Source organism: Rana temporaria, chromosome 3 (assembly GCF_905171775.1).
Source record: "Rana temporaria chromosome 3, aRanTem1.1, whole genome shotgun sequence".
Lineage (NCBI taxonomy): Eukaryota > Metazoa > Chordata > Amphibia > Anura > Ranidae > Rana > Rana temporaria.
In genome coordinates, this window is record NC_053491.1 from 171288188 (window position 1) to 171309314 (window position 21127).

General features: G+C 41.9%; 1 protein-coding gene across 1 annotated transcript in view; it reads right to left on the bottom strand.

The window, feature by feature from the left end:
• Positions 1-5206: 5206 nt before the first annotated feature.
• The window catches only part of LOC120930398, a 102482-nt gene continuing 86561 nt past the window's right edge, over positions 5207-21127 (bottom strand). Inside the window, exon 11 of the mRNA XM_040341590.1 lies at positions 5207-5340. Coding sequence (XP_040197524.1) covers positions 5207-5340 — 134 coding nt within the window. The remainder of the gene's footprint in view (positions 5341-21127) is intronic.

Sequence of the window (21127 nt, forward strand, 5' to 3'; positions counted from 1 at the left end):
AGATTCACAAAGAGATACGATGGTGAATCTACAGATACACCATCGTATCTCTGACTTACACTGGCCCTATCTATGCGCCTGATTCATAGAATCAGATACGCATAGATAGGGCTAAGATCTGACAGTGTTATACTGTGTTACACTGTCGGATCTTTTTTTCAATTTAAAAATGGCGCCGGGGGCGTTCCTGCTGATTTACGATAAATAATATGTAAATCAGCGAGATACGCAAATTCACGAACGTACGCGGACCCGTCGCAGTGTTCTTACGTCGTTTCCGTAGCGGTTTTCCCGTCGTATACTTACCCCTGTTTTTAGCAGGCGCAGCCAATGTTAAGTATAGCTGGCGTTCCCGCGTCGAATTTGAATTTTCCAACGTCGTTTGCGTACGCCGATTCACGAACACGCGCGTCGCAAGTCCCGCTCACGTCGAAACCACTGACGTCCTAGTGACAGTGGGAGCAATGCACGCCGGGAAATTCCCCGGACGGCGCATGCGCATTTAAATCGGCACGGGAACGCGCCTGATTTAAATAGTACACTCCCCTAGCCGTGGAATTTGAATTCCGCCGGGGGATTTAGGATCCGCCATCGCAAGTTTGGAGGTAAGTGGTTTGTGAATTAGCCACTTGCCTCCTAAACTTGCGGGAGCGGATCTTAATTCACGTAGATCGAGCGGATCTATAGATCCGCTGAGCTACGTGAATCTGGCCCATCCTTTTTAGGTTGTGCTTGCCCAGTTGCCCAACTTATTTTTTATCTTGAAAAAGAGACAAATGCTGGCAGGCTTTTTTTTTATCTTTTAAGTCTTTCTCTTATATAAATTCAGAAGGACTCCAGATCAGGTGTGATGCAAGTATTGTTCTTTTTAGCAGATTCTTGCTTTAAGAATTTAGTTAAACTACATGTGCAGAGGATATGTTGATATTTTATCATTTAAAGCGGCAGTAAACCGCTGGTGGTTAAAAAAAAAAAAAAAAAAGTCCATGCAAGGCAATGTATGCATCGCATACTATCATATTATGAGAGACTTACTTTAGAACAAAGCCCTGCAGCAATGTCACAGCTGAGAGGGCTGATATCTTCCCCCGGTCTTCCAGCTATATGAGTGGCCAGGGGCGCAATGATGTCACTCATGCGTGCAAGCACATAGCACAAGCTCTGAAGGTCTGTGTCAAGAATGTCACGTCTACCCCAATGCAGGTGGTCAGACACTATAGATGGTTACTGCATGCTTCGCCTATAGCAGCCCCCTTTCCCTTAAAGGGTCACTAAAGGATTTTTTTTTTTAGCTAAATAGCTTCCTTTTCCTTACTGCAGTACTGGTTTCATGTCCTCATTGTTCGTTTTTGCTTTGAAGTAGCTGTAATTCTGCTGTGATCTCCACACTTCCTGGTTGCCTGGCTCCTCATAACCATGGTACTGGGAGATTTTCACAGTGGTCTAAGCTGTCATTACTGTGTGTCTAAAACTCCTCAGAACCAATCAGATTCATTTTAAAAACAAAACACTGCCCTGGATTTGTTTGTTTTTGTTCTGTGAGTCTTCCCGACTCACCTCTCACCCGGAACTTCATATATGGACCTTTAAAACCGAAAGTGAAACTAGAGGCACATTATATGATAGATTAAATTCAATTTTCAATCATTTTTAAAAGGAATCAGTTAACTTTTATGTCTCTATACCCAATAAACAGTAATTTCAGCAAAAAAATGTTTTTCCTTTAGTGACCCTTTAAGGCAAGCAGGTACTTGTTTGCCCCCAGAACTTAAACACAATGCTATAGGGTCTGGCTACCAGACCAGGGCAGATGCGAACTGAACAAAGCAAACACGTACTTGCAGTTTAACAGATAGCGTGGTTCAAAGACAGTTCACATAAAGGCAGGCTGAGTTCAGGGGATAATCCAGTATCTGTTCCAGGTAAAAGGCAAGCTGAGTTCAGGGGATAGTCCAATCCGGGTCATACACAGGGAATCCAACAGCAAGCAAGGCAGACTAACAGGAGGCTTGTTCTGGGACAATGCAGGCAAGTATGTCTCTATCACAAGCAAGTGATAGAGTGTTCGGTTTGCTTATATTAGGTGACTGACCAATTAATCAGCCAACAGGTGAATGCAGACAGGGAGGAAAAGCAGCAGCCAACACCCGGGTACTGGAATGAGGAACAGGGGCACTAATGCCCCGTACACACCATCACTTTATGTGATGAAAAAAAACGACACTTTCTGTGAAGTAAAAAATGACGTTTTTGAAACTTCAATTTTCAAAGACGAAGTTGCCTACACACCATCGTTTTTCTCACAATGTTCTTGCAAAGTGAGGTTACGTTCCACCACGTTTTACCATTGAAGTAGCTTCTGGGCATGCGTGGATGAAAAAACGTCTTACAAAACGACGTTTTTTGCTACACACGGTCAATTTCTGTGAAGTAAAAAGTGCACTTTTGAAAAACGACACATAAAATTGAAGCATGCTTCAATTTTTTTTGGTCGTTTTTTACAAGACATAAAACGACGTTTTCCCCCACACACAGTCAATTAAAGTGACGTTTTTAAAAACGTCATTTTTTTTCATCACATAAAGTGATGGTGTGTACGCGGCATAAGTGATCATGACAGTCTGGCACTGTAAGCCAGAGTTTCAGAGCACATGCATCGGTGATGTAATCAGCTGCATGCACTCTGAATATAAGTTTAGTAAATGTTCACAATACCTACAGGTAAGCTATATTATAGACTTACTTGTAGGTATAAGTTGTGTAACAGAGTTTACCATCACTTTAAATCTATATATATAAAACTCAAGTGTATGTATGTATGTATGTATGTATGTCACGTCCAAACGGCTAAAGATATTAACATGAAACTTGGCACACATGTTACTTATATGTCAGCAACAAACATAGGATAGGTGGTTTAACCCTTACCCACCCCCATTTGCCATGGTCGGGGTTTTTCTTTAAAGTCCCATTCAACTCTATGGGAAATACATGTTACTTCATAACTTCCAAACGGGTCACATGTTACTTATATGTCCACTTAAACTATAGGATAGTTAATTTATCCCTTAACTACCCCCATTTGTGAGGGTCGGGGTTTTTGTTTAAAGTCCCATGCAAATCAATGGGAAATGTATGTTCCCACATAACTTCTGTACGCCTGGAGATATTTCAATAATACCTGGTACACATATTACTTATATGCCAAATAAAAATATATGACAGTTACATTAACCCTTACCTACACCCTTATATAAAAGATGGGTATATTTATATTACTATGATTTTCCTCCCCAAAAGGTTAAGATAGGATGACCGGGCAACGCCGGGTATTCAGCTAGTTATAACTAAAGGCCATTTTTTTTAGTTTAGGATAGAGTGGAGAGGAACTAGAATACCTGACAGGTTTTTAGTGTTGTCTGGGCCACAGTTAAATACAGTAGATTCGCCCTGTTTGTCATGTTTATATTATTCCATTTATTTAGCGCTGTCAATGTACGCAGCACCATACATATATATATTGTACATTCACATCAGTCCCTGCCCAATCTAAGCTCCCTAACTGACATTCATACATACACATACTATGGCCAATTTAGACAAGAGCCAGTTAACCTACCAGCATGTCTCTGGAGTGTGGGAGGAAACCAGAGTACCACGAGGAAACCCACAAAGGCACAGGGAGAACATGCAAACTCCAGGCAGGTAGTGTCATGGATGGAATTCTAACTGGTGACCATATTGTGCTAATTATCATCAAAAGTGAAATTGAAAAAAATATCCAATTTTGAGTTGTTACCAGCACAATAATAGAGGGAAATCCTCCAATGTGGATACTAGTTCTGGTGACTCTGATGACAACCTTATAATCACTCAATTTGTAGTGCCCATTGTTTGAATATGGCAGAGGAAGGGAAGGAAATGCCCCCAATGGGATACAGAAAAAAATATGACCAGAGTTATAATCCTCCTTCACTCTATCCCCAAAAATTGGATAGTAGAAAAAATAGTGAGAAAAAAATGTGAGGGAAACTCTCGCAGAGGGCACAGTGTTTGATGCAACATTGATTAAAATTTAAGGACACAAAGTCCTTAAAGTGGTTGTAAAGTCACATGTATTATTACTTTGATCCTCTCTGTTTTAGGTCCCTGTTTAGTACAGTGTGTGTGTGTGTGTGTTTTCCTAAAATTATAATGCTAAATACAGTTTTTGCAGAGCACTGCTTTCCTGTCATGTGACCTCCCTCTGCTTCCCTTCCCGAGTAAGTGAGTACAGTGGGAGGGGCTGAGATTCCCCCACGATGAATGCAAGCCAGCAGATGGCTCACATGACAAGGCAAGGCTCTGCAAAGAAGGTATTTAGCATTATAATTTTAGGAAAACACACATACTGTACTAAACAGGGACATAAAACAGAGAGGATCAAAGTAATTAATACATGTTTCTTTACTTTACAAGCACTTAAGCAGCTGCAGGGAATATAATTACACAGGGGGGGAGATTGGCTCTCACACAGGCTATGGAACTGATAGGGGGAGATTCAGAGACACTGGATGACAGAGGAATGTAAACTGACCACGCTTTTAGAGATCAGCAGCCGTGATAAATGTGGTCAGTTTACAGAGGGGGAGACAGGAACAGGCAGGATCAGCCCATTAATGTAGAACATAGAAAGGGACAATTGACATGGCAAAAGCACTGCGCCTTAAAGGGACAGGAGCTTTTTTTCCCATTAAGGTTACAACCACTTTGTGCGCTGGTTCACACTGGGCTGCGGGAGTGAAGCCGTGCACGATTTCACTCCCGCCGGCAGTCCCGATTTCGGCCGCGATTTAAGAGACATCTGTGCAGGTTTCTGCACAGATGTCTATGTAAATCGCGGCCCGAAATCGCAAAAAGTAGGAACTACTTTTTGAAATCAGTGCAGCGCCGCAGATGCGGCGTCGCACCGATTAGGACAGTGTCATTGCCGACAATTGGCGACAAATGCCGCCGATTTGAGATGCGATTTCACATGTGAAATCGCATCTCAAATCGAAGGAAATCGTACCCAGTGTGAACCTGGGCTCAATGCACTATTTGCATGATTAAAATTGGCAGGACTATGGCTGAGGTTGAAGGTTTACATTTTCTGAAATGTTTATTTTCATAGAGGAGTCTAAATACTGCATGTTAAATTGGTGTGCTCATACGCAAGAAATGTAGCCTACCTTCTTGGCGGTATCATAGAGTGCAGTTTGACTAATTCTTTTGACAGAGATCCTGTGTTTGCTTCTTGGATTGGTGAAACAGCAGAAAATTGGATAAAGCTGATGGCTGACAATGCTGGACTTTGTTTTGCTAGAATGAAAAGCATAAAGTTAACCATTCAAATACTAAATAAGGAAGCCACATTTTACTTATGTACATTAGCAAATTATCTTTAATTCTAATGCCCATTTTTATAGACATGTATAGACATGTATAGTATAATTAGCGTTGCACCGATACAGTCATCGGTGCCCATACTAAGCATTTGTACTCGTGCAAATGCTTTGTTACTAAAACTGATACCTTCAAGTATGCAGACTGTAAGTGCCGGTTCACATGCGATGCGAGAACCCGTGCTATTCCAGTATGGGTTCCCACATTGCATGTCTCTCACAGGCAGTTCACACTGCCCTATGCAAACCGCTGAGGGTGTCAATAGGAAGTTAATGACAACCTCAGATCAGTTCGCATATCACAGTGCAAACTGTCAAATCGGACAAAAATCGATGTGAAAACCCATGCAATCTGATTTTGGGTCCTGCACGATTTTGGTCTGAATGTGTTACGAATTTGTGTGTCCAATTTGTCTGCCACAAAATCTCATTCCTGCTATAAGTCGCTGATCGCCACCATAAGGCTACTTTCACACTGAGGTTGCTTTCAGGCTGTTTAGCGCTAAAAATAGTGGGCCAGATTCACATAGAAGAGCGGCGACGTAACATATCTTAGATACGTTGCACCGCCGCAATTTTTCATCGCAAGTGCCTGATTCACCAAGCACTTGCGATGAAAACCTACGCCGGCGGCCTCCGGCGCAAGGCGGGCCAATTTAAATGGGCGTGTGCCATTTAAATTAGGCGCGCTCCTGCGCCGGACCTACCGCGCATGCTCCGTTTCCGAACTCCCGTTGTGCATTGCGCGCCGTGACGTAATTTTTTCGAACGGCGACGCGCGTAGCGTAATTCCGTATTCACGGATGGCTTACGCAAACGACGTTGATTTTAAAATTTCGACGCGGGAACGACGGCCATACTTTAGACAGCAATACGCTTGCTGACTAAAGTTAGGGCATCTAAAACGACGACTAACTTTGTGACGGGAAACTAGACTAGCGGCGACGTAGCGAACGCGAAAATCCCTTGTGAATCGCCGTAACTCCTAATTTGCATACCCGACGCTGGTTTACGACGCAAACTCCCCCCAGCGGCGGCCGTGGTATTGCATCCTAAGATCCGACAGTGTAAAACAATTACACCTGTCGGATCTTATGGATATCTATGCGTAACTGATTCTATGAATCAGTCGCATAGATAGAAACAGAGATACGACGGCGTATCAGCAGATACGCCGTCGTATCTCCACTGTGAATCTGGCCCAGTGTCTGTAAAGCACCTGAAAACTGTCTCTGAAGCCTCCCCAGTGTGAAAGCCAGAGCCCGAGAATTCACAAGAATTTACAAGTCATTCACTAACTTTTCACAAACTGAATATTTTCTGATTTCAAGCATTGTTCTTGCTAAGGTCATACAACACTGTACCCAAACTACATTTGTAGCATTTTTTCCCCACAAATAGAGCTTTCTTTTGGTGGTATTTGATCAACTCTGTGGTTTTTATTTTTTGCTAAACAAACTACAAAATACATTTTTGGAAAAAAAAAATTTTTCATAGTTTCTGTGATAAAATGTAGTTTTCTACTTTATGACCGGCGCTGATGAGGCGGCACTGATGGACACTGATGAGTAAGGTGGCACTGATGAGGAGGCACTGATATGTAGAATTGATGGGAACTGATAGGCGGCGCTGATGGGCACTGATAGGTGGCACTGATGGGCAGCACTGATGATGAGGTACTGAGAAGTGTTACTGCTGGGCACTCATTGGCACTGAGAGACTTTGAGGGGCACTGACTGGCAGCTATTGGACACTGATTGGCTCATCTGATGGGGCTGTACTGATAATCAATGTGCTGATCACAGCACAGACCCCCCCTTCTGACAGGGAGAGCTGCTGATCGTCTCTCCCTGTCTGCGTGAACCGAGGAATGCTGTTTACCGACACTTCCTGGTTCACACGATGATCAGCTGTGATTGGTCACAGCTGATCACATGGTAAGGAGCCTCCGTCAGAGGCTCCTTAACCACTAGCTGACCACCTGCCGCTGTTATACGGTGGCAGGTCGAATCGGCTGCACGAAATCACGTAGCTATAAGTAATTTCACGTTCCAGCCATTAGGGGCGCGCGCGCCCCCTGTTCGCCCCTGGTGCTGACGTGCGTGCCCGGCGGGCGCGATCACCGCCGGGCACCCGCGATCGCTCGTTACAGAAAGAGAGCCGGGAGCTGTGTGTGTAAACACACAGCTCCCGGTCCTGTCAGGGGGAGAAATTACTGATCGTCTGTTCATACAATGTATGAACAGCGATCAGTCATTTCCCCATGTCAGTCCCACCCCCCCCTTCAGTTAGAACACACCTAGGGAACATAATTAACCCCTTCCTCGCCCCCCTAGTGTTAACCCCTTCCCTGCCAGTGGCATTTTTACAGTAATCAATGCATTTTTATAGCACTGATCGCTATAAAAATGCGAATGGTCCCAAAAAAAATTGTCAAAAGTGTCCGAAGTGTCCGCCATAAGGTCGCAGTACTGATAAAAATCAATGATCGCCGCAATTACTAGTAAAAAAAAATATAATAATAAAAATGCCATAAAACTATCCCCTATTTTGTCGATGCTCGAATTTTTGCGCAAACCAATCAATAAACGCTTATTGCAATTTTTTTTACGAAAAAGATGTAGAAGAATACGTATCGGCCTAAACTAAGGAAAAAAAATGTTTTTTATCTATTTTTGGGGGATATTTATTATAGCAAAAAGTAAAAAATATTCTTTTCTTTTCAAAATTGCCGCTCTATTTTTGTTTATAGCGCAAAAAATAAAAACCGCAGAGGTGATCAAATACCACCAAAAGAAAGCTCTATTTGTGGGAAAAAAAAATTGTTTGGGAGCCATGTCGCACGACCGCGCAATTGTCAGTTAAAGCGACGCAGTGCCAAATCGCAAAAAGTGTCCCGGTCGTTGACCAGCTAAATGGTCTGGGGCTGAAGTGCTTAACATGATCTAAGATGCAGCGTGTCAGACTGAGATCGCTGGCATGTTATTCTGCTGGATGTCATATGACACCCAGTCAGGATAACAGGACCGCTTCCCGACTGTCAATCTGCTATAGCCCGGGCGGGAAGTGGTTAAACCTGTCTGTACTGTGCTGGCAGATCTCTTTATCAGGGGTAAACTAGACCTGTCCTAACAAAGGGTTGAAGATCTCAAGGCTTGGATTCTGCATTGCATTCTAAAGCAGTATTAAACCCAAAACCAAAAATGTAATATATTGCAGATTACCAATTCTTTGATATGGTGGCTGCATTTGTTTTTTGTATTTTTCCCCTTTGTTTTCACCTGCTGATCTGGCAAGTAACATACCTCCTGTATGACAGTGCCTCCATTCTGGATGAATGAGCACAGGAGCACCTTTGACAGCACCAGTGTCAGTTTGGGGAGGGGGAGGGGCGATGTACTAGCAGATTTAAAAACATCAACAAATTGAAGCCAAACTCCAGCTAATACTTCATAAGCAGTTCCATCAAACAGTTTATTTTAGGAGAAAGATTTTACATAAATAAAAGCTGATCATTGTAAGCACCCCTGTCAGTGGTAACTGGTTTGCTTCATCGATGTAACTGAAATTGATTTGGAAGAAAGCTTGTTCTTTTAAAAAACAACACACTTACTAACCAGATCACCAGGTAAAAAAAAAAATGAAGAAAGAAAGCCTAAAAAGACAACTAATGCATCACATTTAAAAGGTCATTAAAGGGGTTGTATACCCTCCTGTTTTTTCACCTTAATGCATCCTAATCTTTTTCTTCCAGACAGATTGTTCTGAGAATTTAAAATACTTAGAACTAAGATTTGGCCAATCAAAATGTAAGCTTTATGCCTTAGATATATTAAATCAATAACGATTGTTCCCTTTGCAATGTGAATGCTCACTTAAATCATCCAATCTCTGACAGAGGTAAGTTCTCAGATCTACAAATATCTGGCTAAATTAATGGTTGTAGAGACTTTTTTTTTTATTGAGCTAAGGAGGGGTTGAGCAAACTTATCAGAATAAATGATCAGGCAGTCATAATAGTAAGTAATCAAAAGATTTATACCACGATTATTAGTTTGTAACTTAAACTGACTATTAGGTATAACAAAGTATTCTTTTAATATTTGCTGTAAATTTGCATATAGGGGCCAGGAGCACCCTCCAAAGCCAAGGGAGTGAGTAGTCTTCTTACCAAATTGGTGTTAGTGCCTATCAGCAAGGAATTTCGACCAGCTCTGGGCGGTCAAGGGCATACAACAGCCAATGTGCCAAAGGTTTCTGGTCTTCCTGCCGGAGCAGTCAAAGGTTATTTTGATGGGGATGTAACCATCATAAGGGCACTTCTGGGTCCCGATTTCCCAAATTTCTAGCTCATCAAGTTTACACAGAGGAATATGCTTCATGTACTTGTGGTAAAATCTTGATATAACAGTGTAACTTGAGCTACAGTTTCCAGCAGTGCTTGTGTATAGATGCCCTCTACCTGTACTGATACTATGGGGGAAGGCCCCACTAAGGTCTTGGGTAGGTTTCCGACAGGCGACTCTATAGTTTGTGCCCTAACCAGCCTCATTAAAGGTGGTGGAATTGGTTTAACTGCTCGTTTATAAATTAATTCAAGGCTTCCTTTGATTGGCTGAGGTGGAAAGGCAGGTTGATGACATCACAATCAGAGGAAGTCTTGTATTCATTCATAAAATACAAAACTTACTGTGAATGGCTAAGCAGCACTCAGGCCAACTTGATTTTGTTCTGGGAATGGGATGGGAAGTCCCCGTACTACTGTTGGAACAGTGCTGTAAATAGTATGTAGTTGATGCTACAAACAATTTATACAACACTCACAGTGGGTGCATGTATTAATAAAGGAGATTATGTAAAGTTAAATTAAACATGGGGTTAGGCTTTAAACTGAAAGTGTATATAGTTTAGTATAGTATAGTATAGTATAGTAACCACTAGTGCCAATTTACCACCTAATGTGTATGAGAAAGTGCAGCTGCTATCTTATACCAGTTCAACGTAATTACAATAACACAAAATAAGTGTTGGACTTCACTTGCAAAATAAAACAATGTGCAAAAAACACAAAAACAACATTAACAGAAACTGTTTCTATTAAACTTCTATAATGAGTGCCCAGTCGAAAATAGTGTTACTCTTGTATTCAGGATCCAAAGACAGCAATATCAGTCCTTGAAAGAGTGAGGATAGTACGTGTGTCTTGACACAAAAGATCACCCCTTGCTGTAATGTATCACCATGTGCTCATATGAAACAATCCGCAACCACCAGATTACATAAGACTCCTTGTTATACAACAAGAATAGTCAGCCACTCTTTGTGGTCATTCAGGGACCAGATCATACCACTAGGTTGGCACCTTGTGTGGATATTCTCTCCTTGCTGGTGAGTAGATCAATATCCCAATGGCTCGGATGGCAAGGAACAGAAATTGAAAAAGTATGACTGATCTATCCAATCTGTTAGGAAGCCGTTGTCCAATCGGTGTGCGTTCCATCTAAAAATTTTGCACTGGGAGTTCCTCTTTATGCGTTTCATCATCATGTGATGTCCTCAATAGCAGTTTGTTAAAAAAAAATAATAACTGAAAGTGTCTTATATCTTTTATAGCTTCATCCTGATAATGAATTACAGGCTGATTTTATTCACATAGGGTACTCTAAGTTGTAATATGGCAATTTGTCATTCTATCAGTTCACAGCTCCATGCCTGTCACTTGTATATTTAATTCGAGTTGCAATAAGCAATACTTAATTTAAACTGCCTAATTGTAATTATCAGACTGCTTAGGGCACATCTGTTGGTATTGATCTCTATACCACATTTGCCTACATGGAAATATTTGTTTATGATAGTTGGTGAAGGAAAGTAAAACCTACTGTCATGAACAGCTTACCTTCTCTTCCATGTGTCCATTAGAGGCCTGACTCTCTTTCTGGCTGCCCTTTATAACCTCTCCTCCCTGTATGGCTCTACCCCAGGCCATCCCAGGAAGTCTATATTAACTAGTGCACTGCAGGTCTGCTTTGCTGTTCAACTTTGTTTGTTAGCTTGCATACCGATTTTGGCTAGTTTCTGACTACTCCTGTTTCCTGTGACCCTGACCTTTGGCCTGTCCCTTGGATACCCTCGTCTGCCTGTTGCCCCGACCTCGGTTTACCCATCACTATCCCTTGTGTCCTCAGTGGCTGCTTCCCCTCTCTCCCAACGGAGCGTGACCTGGGGGACCCCAGGGGCCGCAACCTGGGTTCAGTTGCAGCGAAGGCCATCCTCACCACTAGAGGCTCTGGTGAACACCTGCTGGACCCTAGACTCCGCTCCCTGGGGAATCTTGGGCTCACATTTCCTGTCCATCCGCAGCAGGCTGCTACTGGGTTCACTACCTTGTGGTGCACCCCTGTCTCCAAAGGGGTGCATTTGTCACCTGGCCACAGGTGACCTGACACCTACAACAAAGAAAAAATCTGCCTACAAATAAAGAACAAAAGTGAAACTATAAAGCTCCATTTACGCTTCGCAATTTGGAATTCCAAATTCTGTGGCAATCACTGCGCAATAGGTTTGTGTGCCATAATCCTTTAATGGCACCCTAAAAGCGATGCGTTTCTGTCAAAATATTAAAAATTGTGTGAAGCCTCTTGCCCAAAAAGGGGCAGGAGCTTCTTTTCGGGTGACAAACAGGCATAGGGCAGCTAATTTAAGTGAATGGGTTGGCCCTATGTGCCTCGCGCAAAATCACATTATCTCTTTTTAGAATTCATGTGGCGGGAATGATCATTCCCGCTACACAATATGTGAAAAGGGCCTAAGGCATGCATATTGTACTCCAAAAGATGCCTAGGAGAAAAACAGATGAGAAAATATGGTAAAAGCCCAGTTTTTGCATGCTCTGTTGGGCACGTTTGATGTTAATGCATTTTGTTGACCAGGAAAATTATTTATTCTGGCCATTAGAATGTAATAACATGTGAGCGCGCATAAATGCATTTCTGCACGTTTGTGCAGGGGTTATTTTCAGCTCAAATGCTCCTCTTCACACTGTGCAAGTGCTGTTTTTTTGTTTGTTTTTTCACCTGTAAACATTCCTGCTTCTAAACGCCTTGAGAAGTCTATGTGCTATGTGTGCATGGGCACACATGGAGAAGCATTAAGAGGTAGAGAAAAAAAGTCAAATGCCTGTAAAAGAGGGTTTTTTGAGCTGCAGTGTGCATGAGGCTCCAAATGATTAAAAGTTAATCGCCAGGCACTACGAAAACATACCTGAAACCTCCCTCTTCTTCTCTAGAGCATGTCCTTGCATTCATTTTGTTCTTGTACTGTGTTCTGGGATTAGGAAATAGCTTTCATTACTACCTGAAGTGTCATCCTCAAACCTGTAAAAATGTTGCAGGAGCAGCTTCTGGAAGGAAGGATTAGGAGAGTCCCCTGGGTCAGTTTATATTTCTGTAAAATAAATTACCCTAAGGCACATGCTCAAGCGCTCACAAAAGATTGTTGTGTCACAGTTTAAAAGTCCACTATGTGAAAGCATGAAGTTGCAGTCAATAGGTGGCAGGAGATAAGCAGCTGTCAAGGGGAACAAATGATTGAAATAAATTGCTATGCAGTAGAAACTGGGTAATGAATACCAATGAAGGCATAACTAGTGATCCACAGCACCAGGTGATTCAGATCAGAGAAAGATCCATGGAAAGGTGCACACAAATAGCCAGGGGGCTAGATCAATAAAAGTGTCAACGTTTATTAAAACATTACTGGAAGACTTACATAACAGTCTCTGGGAAGCACTTCAGAGGTGAAAATTGTAAAGCTGTGAACAGCAGACACAAACCAGGGACCGCTGAGCTGGATGGCGGTATGCCACACCGCTGTGGATCAAGAAGCTGTCAGCATGTGCACTGAGCCCTTTGCCAATCTGGGCTGAGTAGCACTGGAGTTAGACTCAGGCCCCGTACACACGACGCAGCATTCAGCCAGAAACTCGATCGGAGCCGTATTCTGCCGAGAAACCCGGCCGTGTGTACGCTTTCGGCCGAGGAAACCGACGAGAATCTCGTTGTGCCAAATAGAGAACATGTTCTCTATTTCCTCGTTAGTCAACGGGGAAACTTGGCTCGCCGAGATCCTCGGCGGCTTCACAAGGAACTCGACGAGCAAAACGATGTGTTTTGCTCATCGAGTTTCTCGGCCGTGTGTACGGGGCCTCACAGTTATGCCACGTACACACGATCCGAATATTGTACGAAAAATGTCGTCCGAGGAAGAATCGTCCGATAATCGGATCGTTAGTACTCGGCTGGACCATTTTAGTTCATCCGATATTATTTTATCGGACATGCACGAAAATTTTCCTCGTACGATACCAGATCGTACGATTTTCGTTTTGGTCAGTAAAGTTGTCGTCCGAAAATACTACACAAATACATTACAACACATGACATCACTTCCGGTTTTTTTTTTCTGTCGTATGGGAATTTTCGTGACTAGTAACCTATTCAATTTCTACTTGCGACTAGTAAACGAAAAAAGTCGGACGACTCAGGACAGTAAAGAGAGTGAGGGATCAGCTCAACAGCTGTGTGAGATGTTGGACCGCTGGGCCAGGAGATGGAATGTCAGACCTCCAGGGGTACAAATCGCTGTCAGCGTGTGAGACTTCCCTCTGAAGTGTTGGAAGAGACCAAAGTCAGTGGATTGAGTGGGCCGACGAACATGATTCCGAGACGCTTTGTTAACCTCATGCCACTCAGGGTAAAAACAAGGCTCTCCTTGCTGTCCTGAGTCCCTGTGAGTCCAAGTCCAGTGCTACTCAGCCCTCTTCATACCATATGGCTAGTTATGGGCAAGTCTTCCAAGGTTTGAAGATTCAACTAAGCTTGCTCAAAATTCAGTGAACCTGAATTTAGAGGCAAATCATATTAATATCTATAGGGGCAACATTTGTTGTTAAATCCTGGCAATTTTTGGGGGGGTTAATTGGCAAACTGCTGTTGAAAAAATGTATTAGAAGCTGGGCACTACTGTGTGGGACATTTGGGGGGGGGGGTGTTCTGTTGTCCAGCAGGGTAGAAATGGACAGGGCTGAGAACACAGGTTAGGATTTTACAAGCAAAATAAAAATTGTCAGCTCACAACAAGATATTAGAAGCTCACTAGATTTTTGGAAGGCTCAACAGCTAGTTTTATGTACTTCCATAATTTTTGCACAGTGAAATGTTTACAGTATGTATTCCTGTCAGTTTCAGGATACAGTCTGTACTTGTCTGGCTAAAACAGAGTGCAGAGGAGGAATTAGGGGTCTAATAGACCCCTAATGTCTTCATGAAGAGAACAAAAAAAAAACAGAACCAAAAAATGATCAGCGTGCTTATAGTCCACTGAAGACTCCAAGTTTGTCTGCTGTGTTGGCAGAGAGGACTTGTAGTTTATTGTTCGCAGAACCCTATGAATGATGAAGAACTTGTAAAGGAACATTTCTTTAAGTATTGAATTACATTTTGCAATTTTTGGACTGAAAAAAATTATTTGAGCTGTTCCAATAACATGCCACATGAAAAAATTACAACTACCATCATTTTAATCTATGGGTGTTCTGATTTCAAATAAGTATATGTTATAGGGTTTTCTGTATGTTTTCATATAAAATTTGTGCATTTTAGCAGGTTCGAGCAAAAAATAAAAAAGACTGGCAACAAAAGGGTTATGGGGTTATGGACACAAAACTATTGAAACAAACCAACATAGCTAAATTGGACTACTGTCAAAGATACATCTACCACACTACTAGGTTAGCAAGAACTCATAATAAGAATGACAAGCTTTTAAAATGAAAATTCCATACCATTAAGCAAGAACCGCAATAGTCATAGTTCATTAAAGTAAATGGAAAAGAGTCTAAAACTCCGCTGGAACAAGGTATTATACCACTGTGTTCACACCACAGGAAAGTGCTATTATGATTTATGACTTTTGATTTTATATAAAAACGCAGCTTTCAAATCCAAGGATGCATCATACATAAAAAACAAACATTAATGAGTGCAATGAAACTGAAAAGGGCAAAACTGCATAGAAGAATTGTTTCATAACTTAAAAGGATAGTAGACATAACTGCATGTGATGTGATATTCCCAGCTTCTATTACATTCATCTCCTGTTTTATGGCTTTGTTTTGGTTTGGGGTTTTGGTAGCTGTTAATGACACAGAGAAGCACAGCTATTTTAAAGGAATAGAAAGGTTACTGTGATTTTTACCTAACTATAAATTAAAATGCCAGCACAGCTTTTTCAGGCAAATATGGTTTGGGGTGCAATGTAACCTTTTCTTGACCACTGTACTTATCTTCAGAGCATTCATGGGGTCTTACGTGCCATTAGCATACAACTCAATATATTTGCACCTGAATTTCATTCTATGTATACAGTGCAAAGATGTGAACCTCTATAGCCGTGTACACACGATCGGATATCTGATGGTATCTAATCCGATTGATTTCCGATGAAGCTGACTTTCATCAGTCTTGGATACACACTATCAGACTAAATTCCGACTACGCCAAAACGCGGTGACGTAAAAAACTACGACGAGACGAAAAAAATTGAGTTCAATGCTTCGGAGCATGCGTCGACTCGATTCTGAGCATGCATGGATTTTTCTCCGATGGAGTTCCACACAGACGATCCGAATTTATCGTTTTTTTATCCATAGGAAAAATTGAAACATGTTCTATTTTTTTACACCGATGGAAAAAAGACCACACACGGTTTGTTTGTCTGATGAAAACAGTCCATCGGTCTTTTTTCATCGGACAAACCGATCGTGTGTACACGGCTTTAATCTCTGAAGTTATTCTGTGCTTCTTTGTACTGTTCCTAAAATTTTTCAATAAAATGTATTGAAATGAAAAATGTCAGCACAACTTTAGAGAGTGTAGATCCTCTTTGTTTATCACATTGCTTTAGGCTGGCCATGTGCAACTTGAAGAAAGCACCCAGAAAATACCAATTTCACCAATAATTTTAACTACTGGACCTTGTGATTGTTGTAAGAGGTTTTTATTGCACAAAGAGACTTTGGAACACAACATAACATATTGGAAAATGTAAGTCACCGGTAAGAAATCATTCCATTTTTTATTATCTAGTCTGATCAGGCAGAACAGAATGGTAGAATGTAAATATTAAAAAATAAAAACATTTCTGTGCTGGGGTATATAAAGTAGCAAGCAAAAGCAGCCTACACTGAAATCTGTGATGCCAAATTTGTAAACATACAAACATATATAGATCGCCTTTTTAAAAATCAGCAGCTGCAGCACTGTACCTTCACTCTCCATGCCAGGTACTGCACTGTAGGGGGAGGCAGAGAGCACAGCACACACTAGACACCTCTCCCTTGCTTTCACTTTCACAGTAAACACAGCGTGACTGAGCTCCTGCCCAGCCGATTTAGCTTGGTTCCATATGCAGCCACCGCTCAGTTCCATATGCAGCCACCCACGGGTCCCCTGCAGCATGGGGCCCAGTTGCAATGGTAACTTCTGCAACCCCTATTTTTCTGCCCCTGTTCAGAGGGTAACATCACTATTTTACATTCACACACCAAGAACCATCAAATATCACAGAATAAATCAAGATGAATAACTCCTGACTAATGTAATTCCACCACCTATATGTCCAAAGAAACACAGTATTTATGTATAGGAGGGTTTCACATGTGGCAGCACAGTGGCTAACAGGTTAGCACTTCTGCGACAATTTTGAAAAAAAATCTATATTTTTTACTTTTTGCTATAATAAACATCCCCCAAAAAGATATAAAAAAACGTTTTTTTCCTCAGTTTAGGCCGATACGTATTCTTCTACCTATTTTTGGTAAAAAAAATCGCAATAAGCGTTTATCGATTGGTTTGCGCAAAATTTATAGCGTTTACAAAATAGGGGATAGTTTTTTTTTTGGCATTTTTATAAATTTTTTACTTACTACTAATGGCGGCAAACAGCGATTTTTTTTCGTGACTGCGACATTATGGCAGACACATCAGACAATTATGACACATTTTTGGGACCATTGTCATTTTCACAGCGAAAAGTGCTATAAAAATGCACTAATCACTGTGAAAATTACAATTGCAGTTTGGGAGTTAACCACTAGGGGGCGCTAAAGGGGTTAAGTGTGACCTCATATGTGTTTCTAACTGTAGGAGTGCGGGGCTGGACGTGTGACGTCAGTGAACGTCTTTCTCTATATCAGGGAACAGACAATCACTGACATTGCCACAATGAAGAACGGGGAAGGTGTGTTTACACGCACCTCTCTCTGATCTTCAGCTCCTGAGACCGATCGCGGGACACCGGCGGCGATCAGGGCCGCAGGTCCCGCGTGCACGGTCACGGAGCTTCGGAACTGGTTGAGCGCGCCGCCAGAGGCGCGCTCGCGACCCCACGGCTGGGCTCTTGAGTCTATTGTATTAATTCTTCAAATGCATGCAATGGTATGCAAGTATTCAATAATATTGTGGTGTGGAATTTAAAACATCACACACTAGTTAACGGGCAGTTTACATTTTTTGTTTGCTTATTTTAATTCGATTGTGCACTGGAGAAATAAATACAGCTGGTGGGTGGTAGGTTGGCTGGGATTTGAACTCATAACTTGAGTGCGTTGGAGACATCTGAGCAGACCATCAACCATTGTGCTAAGTATGCTGAGACCTACTTAATATTGTAGTATGATTAAAGAATGAACATAAATAATTACTGCTTTATAGTCACATAAAAAAAAATAACATAGAACAGATATGTAAGTGTAAATGTTCAATACATGTAACTTTACAGAATAGCAGACATTACTATGCAATACTCATTCATAACTGCTTTTGTTAGCAAAATAAGAAAAAAAACTAGGAATACTAATTGGAATATACATCAATAGATGCACACAAGGTAGAGCACATCTCACATAAAAATGTTTTCTTCACATACATGTATCATGGTTGCAGTGCAGTGCTATATAATACAGGCATACCCCACTTCTAAGTACACAATGGGGTTTATTTACTAAAGCTGGAAAGTGCAAAATCAGACTCACTTCTGCATAGAAACCAATGAGCTTCTAACCCCAGCTTGTTCAATTAAGCTTTGGTAATAAAACCTCGAAGCTCATTGTTTTTTTTTTCAGAAGTGAGCCTGATTTTGCGCTTTCCAGCTTTAGTAAATAAACATTGTGGGCCAGATTCAGGTACAAATGCGGCAGCGTAACGTATCGTCTTTACGTTACACCGCCGCAAGTTTTCAGCGCAAGTGCCTGATTCACCAAGCACTTGCGTGTAAACTTTCGGCGGAGTAGCGTAAAGCCGTCTGGCGCAAGCCCGCCTAATTCAAATGGGGCGTGTACCATTTAAATTAGGAGCGTTCCCGCGCCGAACGTTCTGCGCATGCTCCGTTTGGAAATTTCCCGCCATGCTTTGCGCAAAATTACGGCGCCCCAAAGTGTTTGTGAATTTAAATTCGACGCGGGAACGACGGCCATACTTTAACATGGCTGGTGTAAAGTTAAGCCATGAAAAAGCAGGCTTAACTTTGCGACGGGAAAAAACTACTTGCGACGACGTAACGCAAGCGAGTACCTTCGTGGATCGCCGTAAAAGCTAATTTGCATATCCGACGCTGGAAAACGACGCAAACTCCACCCAGCGGCGGCCGAAGTATTGCAGCCTAAGATCCGAAGGCGTACGAAGCCGTAAGCCTGTCGGATCTTAGCCAAATGCCGTCGTATCTTGTTTGTGAATCACAAATTAAGATACGACGCGGCAAATTTGAAAATACGCCGGAGTATCAGTAGATACTCCGGCGTATTTCTTCTGTGAATCTGGCCCTGTGTACTTAAAAGTGGGGCATGCCTGTAACTTGGTAACAATTGGCACTTGCAGATCCGCAGAATTGCAGATTGAATTTTCATTCTTAAATAAAATCTAATTAAAAAAAAAAAGATTACATAATATTAATAGCAAAAAAAAACAACATGTCTCACTATGCTAATTAATGGGAGTAAATAAAGAAAAACACACAAATTTCTATTGTAGTACCAAACACTGTTCGCTTCACATAAATGTCTTCCTCCATAAACAGGAAATTGTTAGAAATAAGGCAACAGACTCACAAAGAAACAGCTGTTTGTGTAAAATTACCATCCTCCACCTGGAACTATTAACTATAATTAAATAGTTTGTAAAAAATAAAATATAGCAGAAAAAGGGGTTTTCATAAAACAGATGGCCAGTACTGAAAACAAGGGACATTTCAAGGGACATGCATTTCCATGTCTAAGGCCTTGTACACACGGTCGGACCAAACCGATGAGAATGGTCTGACGAACCGTTTATATCGGTTCACCTCTGAAGTGGCCTGATGGTCTGATGTGTGTACACACCATCGTTCCAAAAACCAATTGGGTCAGAACGCGGTGACGTCAAACACACGACGTGCTGAATAAAACGAAGTTTAATGCTTCCAAGTTTTGAACCGATGCTTTCTGTACTAACCATCGGTTTGGACCGATTGGGCAGCGGTCCATCGGTTCGGTTTTGAAGCATGTTTTAAAATTTTGGACCGAAGGAAAACAAACCGATGGGCTATACACACGGTCGGTTTGGACCGATGAAACTGAACCTTGGTCCATTCTCATCGGTTTTGTCCGACCGTGTGTACGGGGCCTAAGTCTTAAGCTGACGATACATTAAAGTGATTGTAAAGTCTAGTTTTTTTTTTCAATAAAAATAACAAACATGTTATACTTAGCTCCTCTGTGTAGTGGATTTTCACAGAGCAGCCCAGATCCCCTTCTCGGATCCCACTTCTCTGCTCCTGGTCCATCCCTCCTGTCAAGTGCTCCCACAGCAAGCAGCTAGCTATGGGAGCACCTGACCTGAGTCACAGCTCCCTGTGTCTCCTGATTTGCTGACTTTGGTTGACAGCAGCGGGAGCCAATGGCTCCGTTGCTGTGTCTCAGCCAATCAGGATGGAGAGGCTCGGACGGCTGAGCCACTCGTGGACATTGCTGGACAGAGATGGCAAAAATAAATAAAAAATATCCCAATAAGCTTATATTTATTTGTTTTTGCAAACGTTATAGCTAAGTTCTACAAACAATGGGATATATACTGGAATTTGGATCTATTTACTATTTGTGTACTAGTAATGGTGGCAATCAACGATATAGCGAAACTGTCATATTGCGGCGAACAAGCGGACACTGACACTTTTGACACTTTGTGGAAACCAGTGACACTAATACAGTAATCGGTGCTAAAAATATGCACTGTCGCTGTTCTAATGACACTGGCTGGAAAGGGGTTAAACATCTAAGGTGATCAAAGTGTTGAATATCAGAATGGAACTCTGCCTTGTTTACATAAGCAGAGCTCCGTTCTGAGTCTCTGCCAGACGATCGGCGGTGCTGGCAGACATTGAGTGCCCAGCACCCGCAGATCATTCACAGAAGAAGTGGCGAACGTGCACCCCCTGCAGGCATTAGGTGTTGGATTACATATATATATATATATATGTGAGAGCTACGGCTCTATGGAATAGTCTCCCTGCTTCCATTCGGTCACTCCCTTCGATTATGGCCTTTCGTAAAAGGCTAAAAACTTGTTTTTTTGAGAAAAAACAGGCCGAGTCATGCTAGTTCTCCCTGTTGC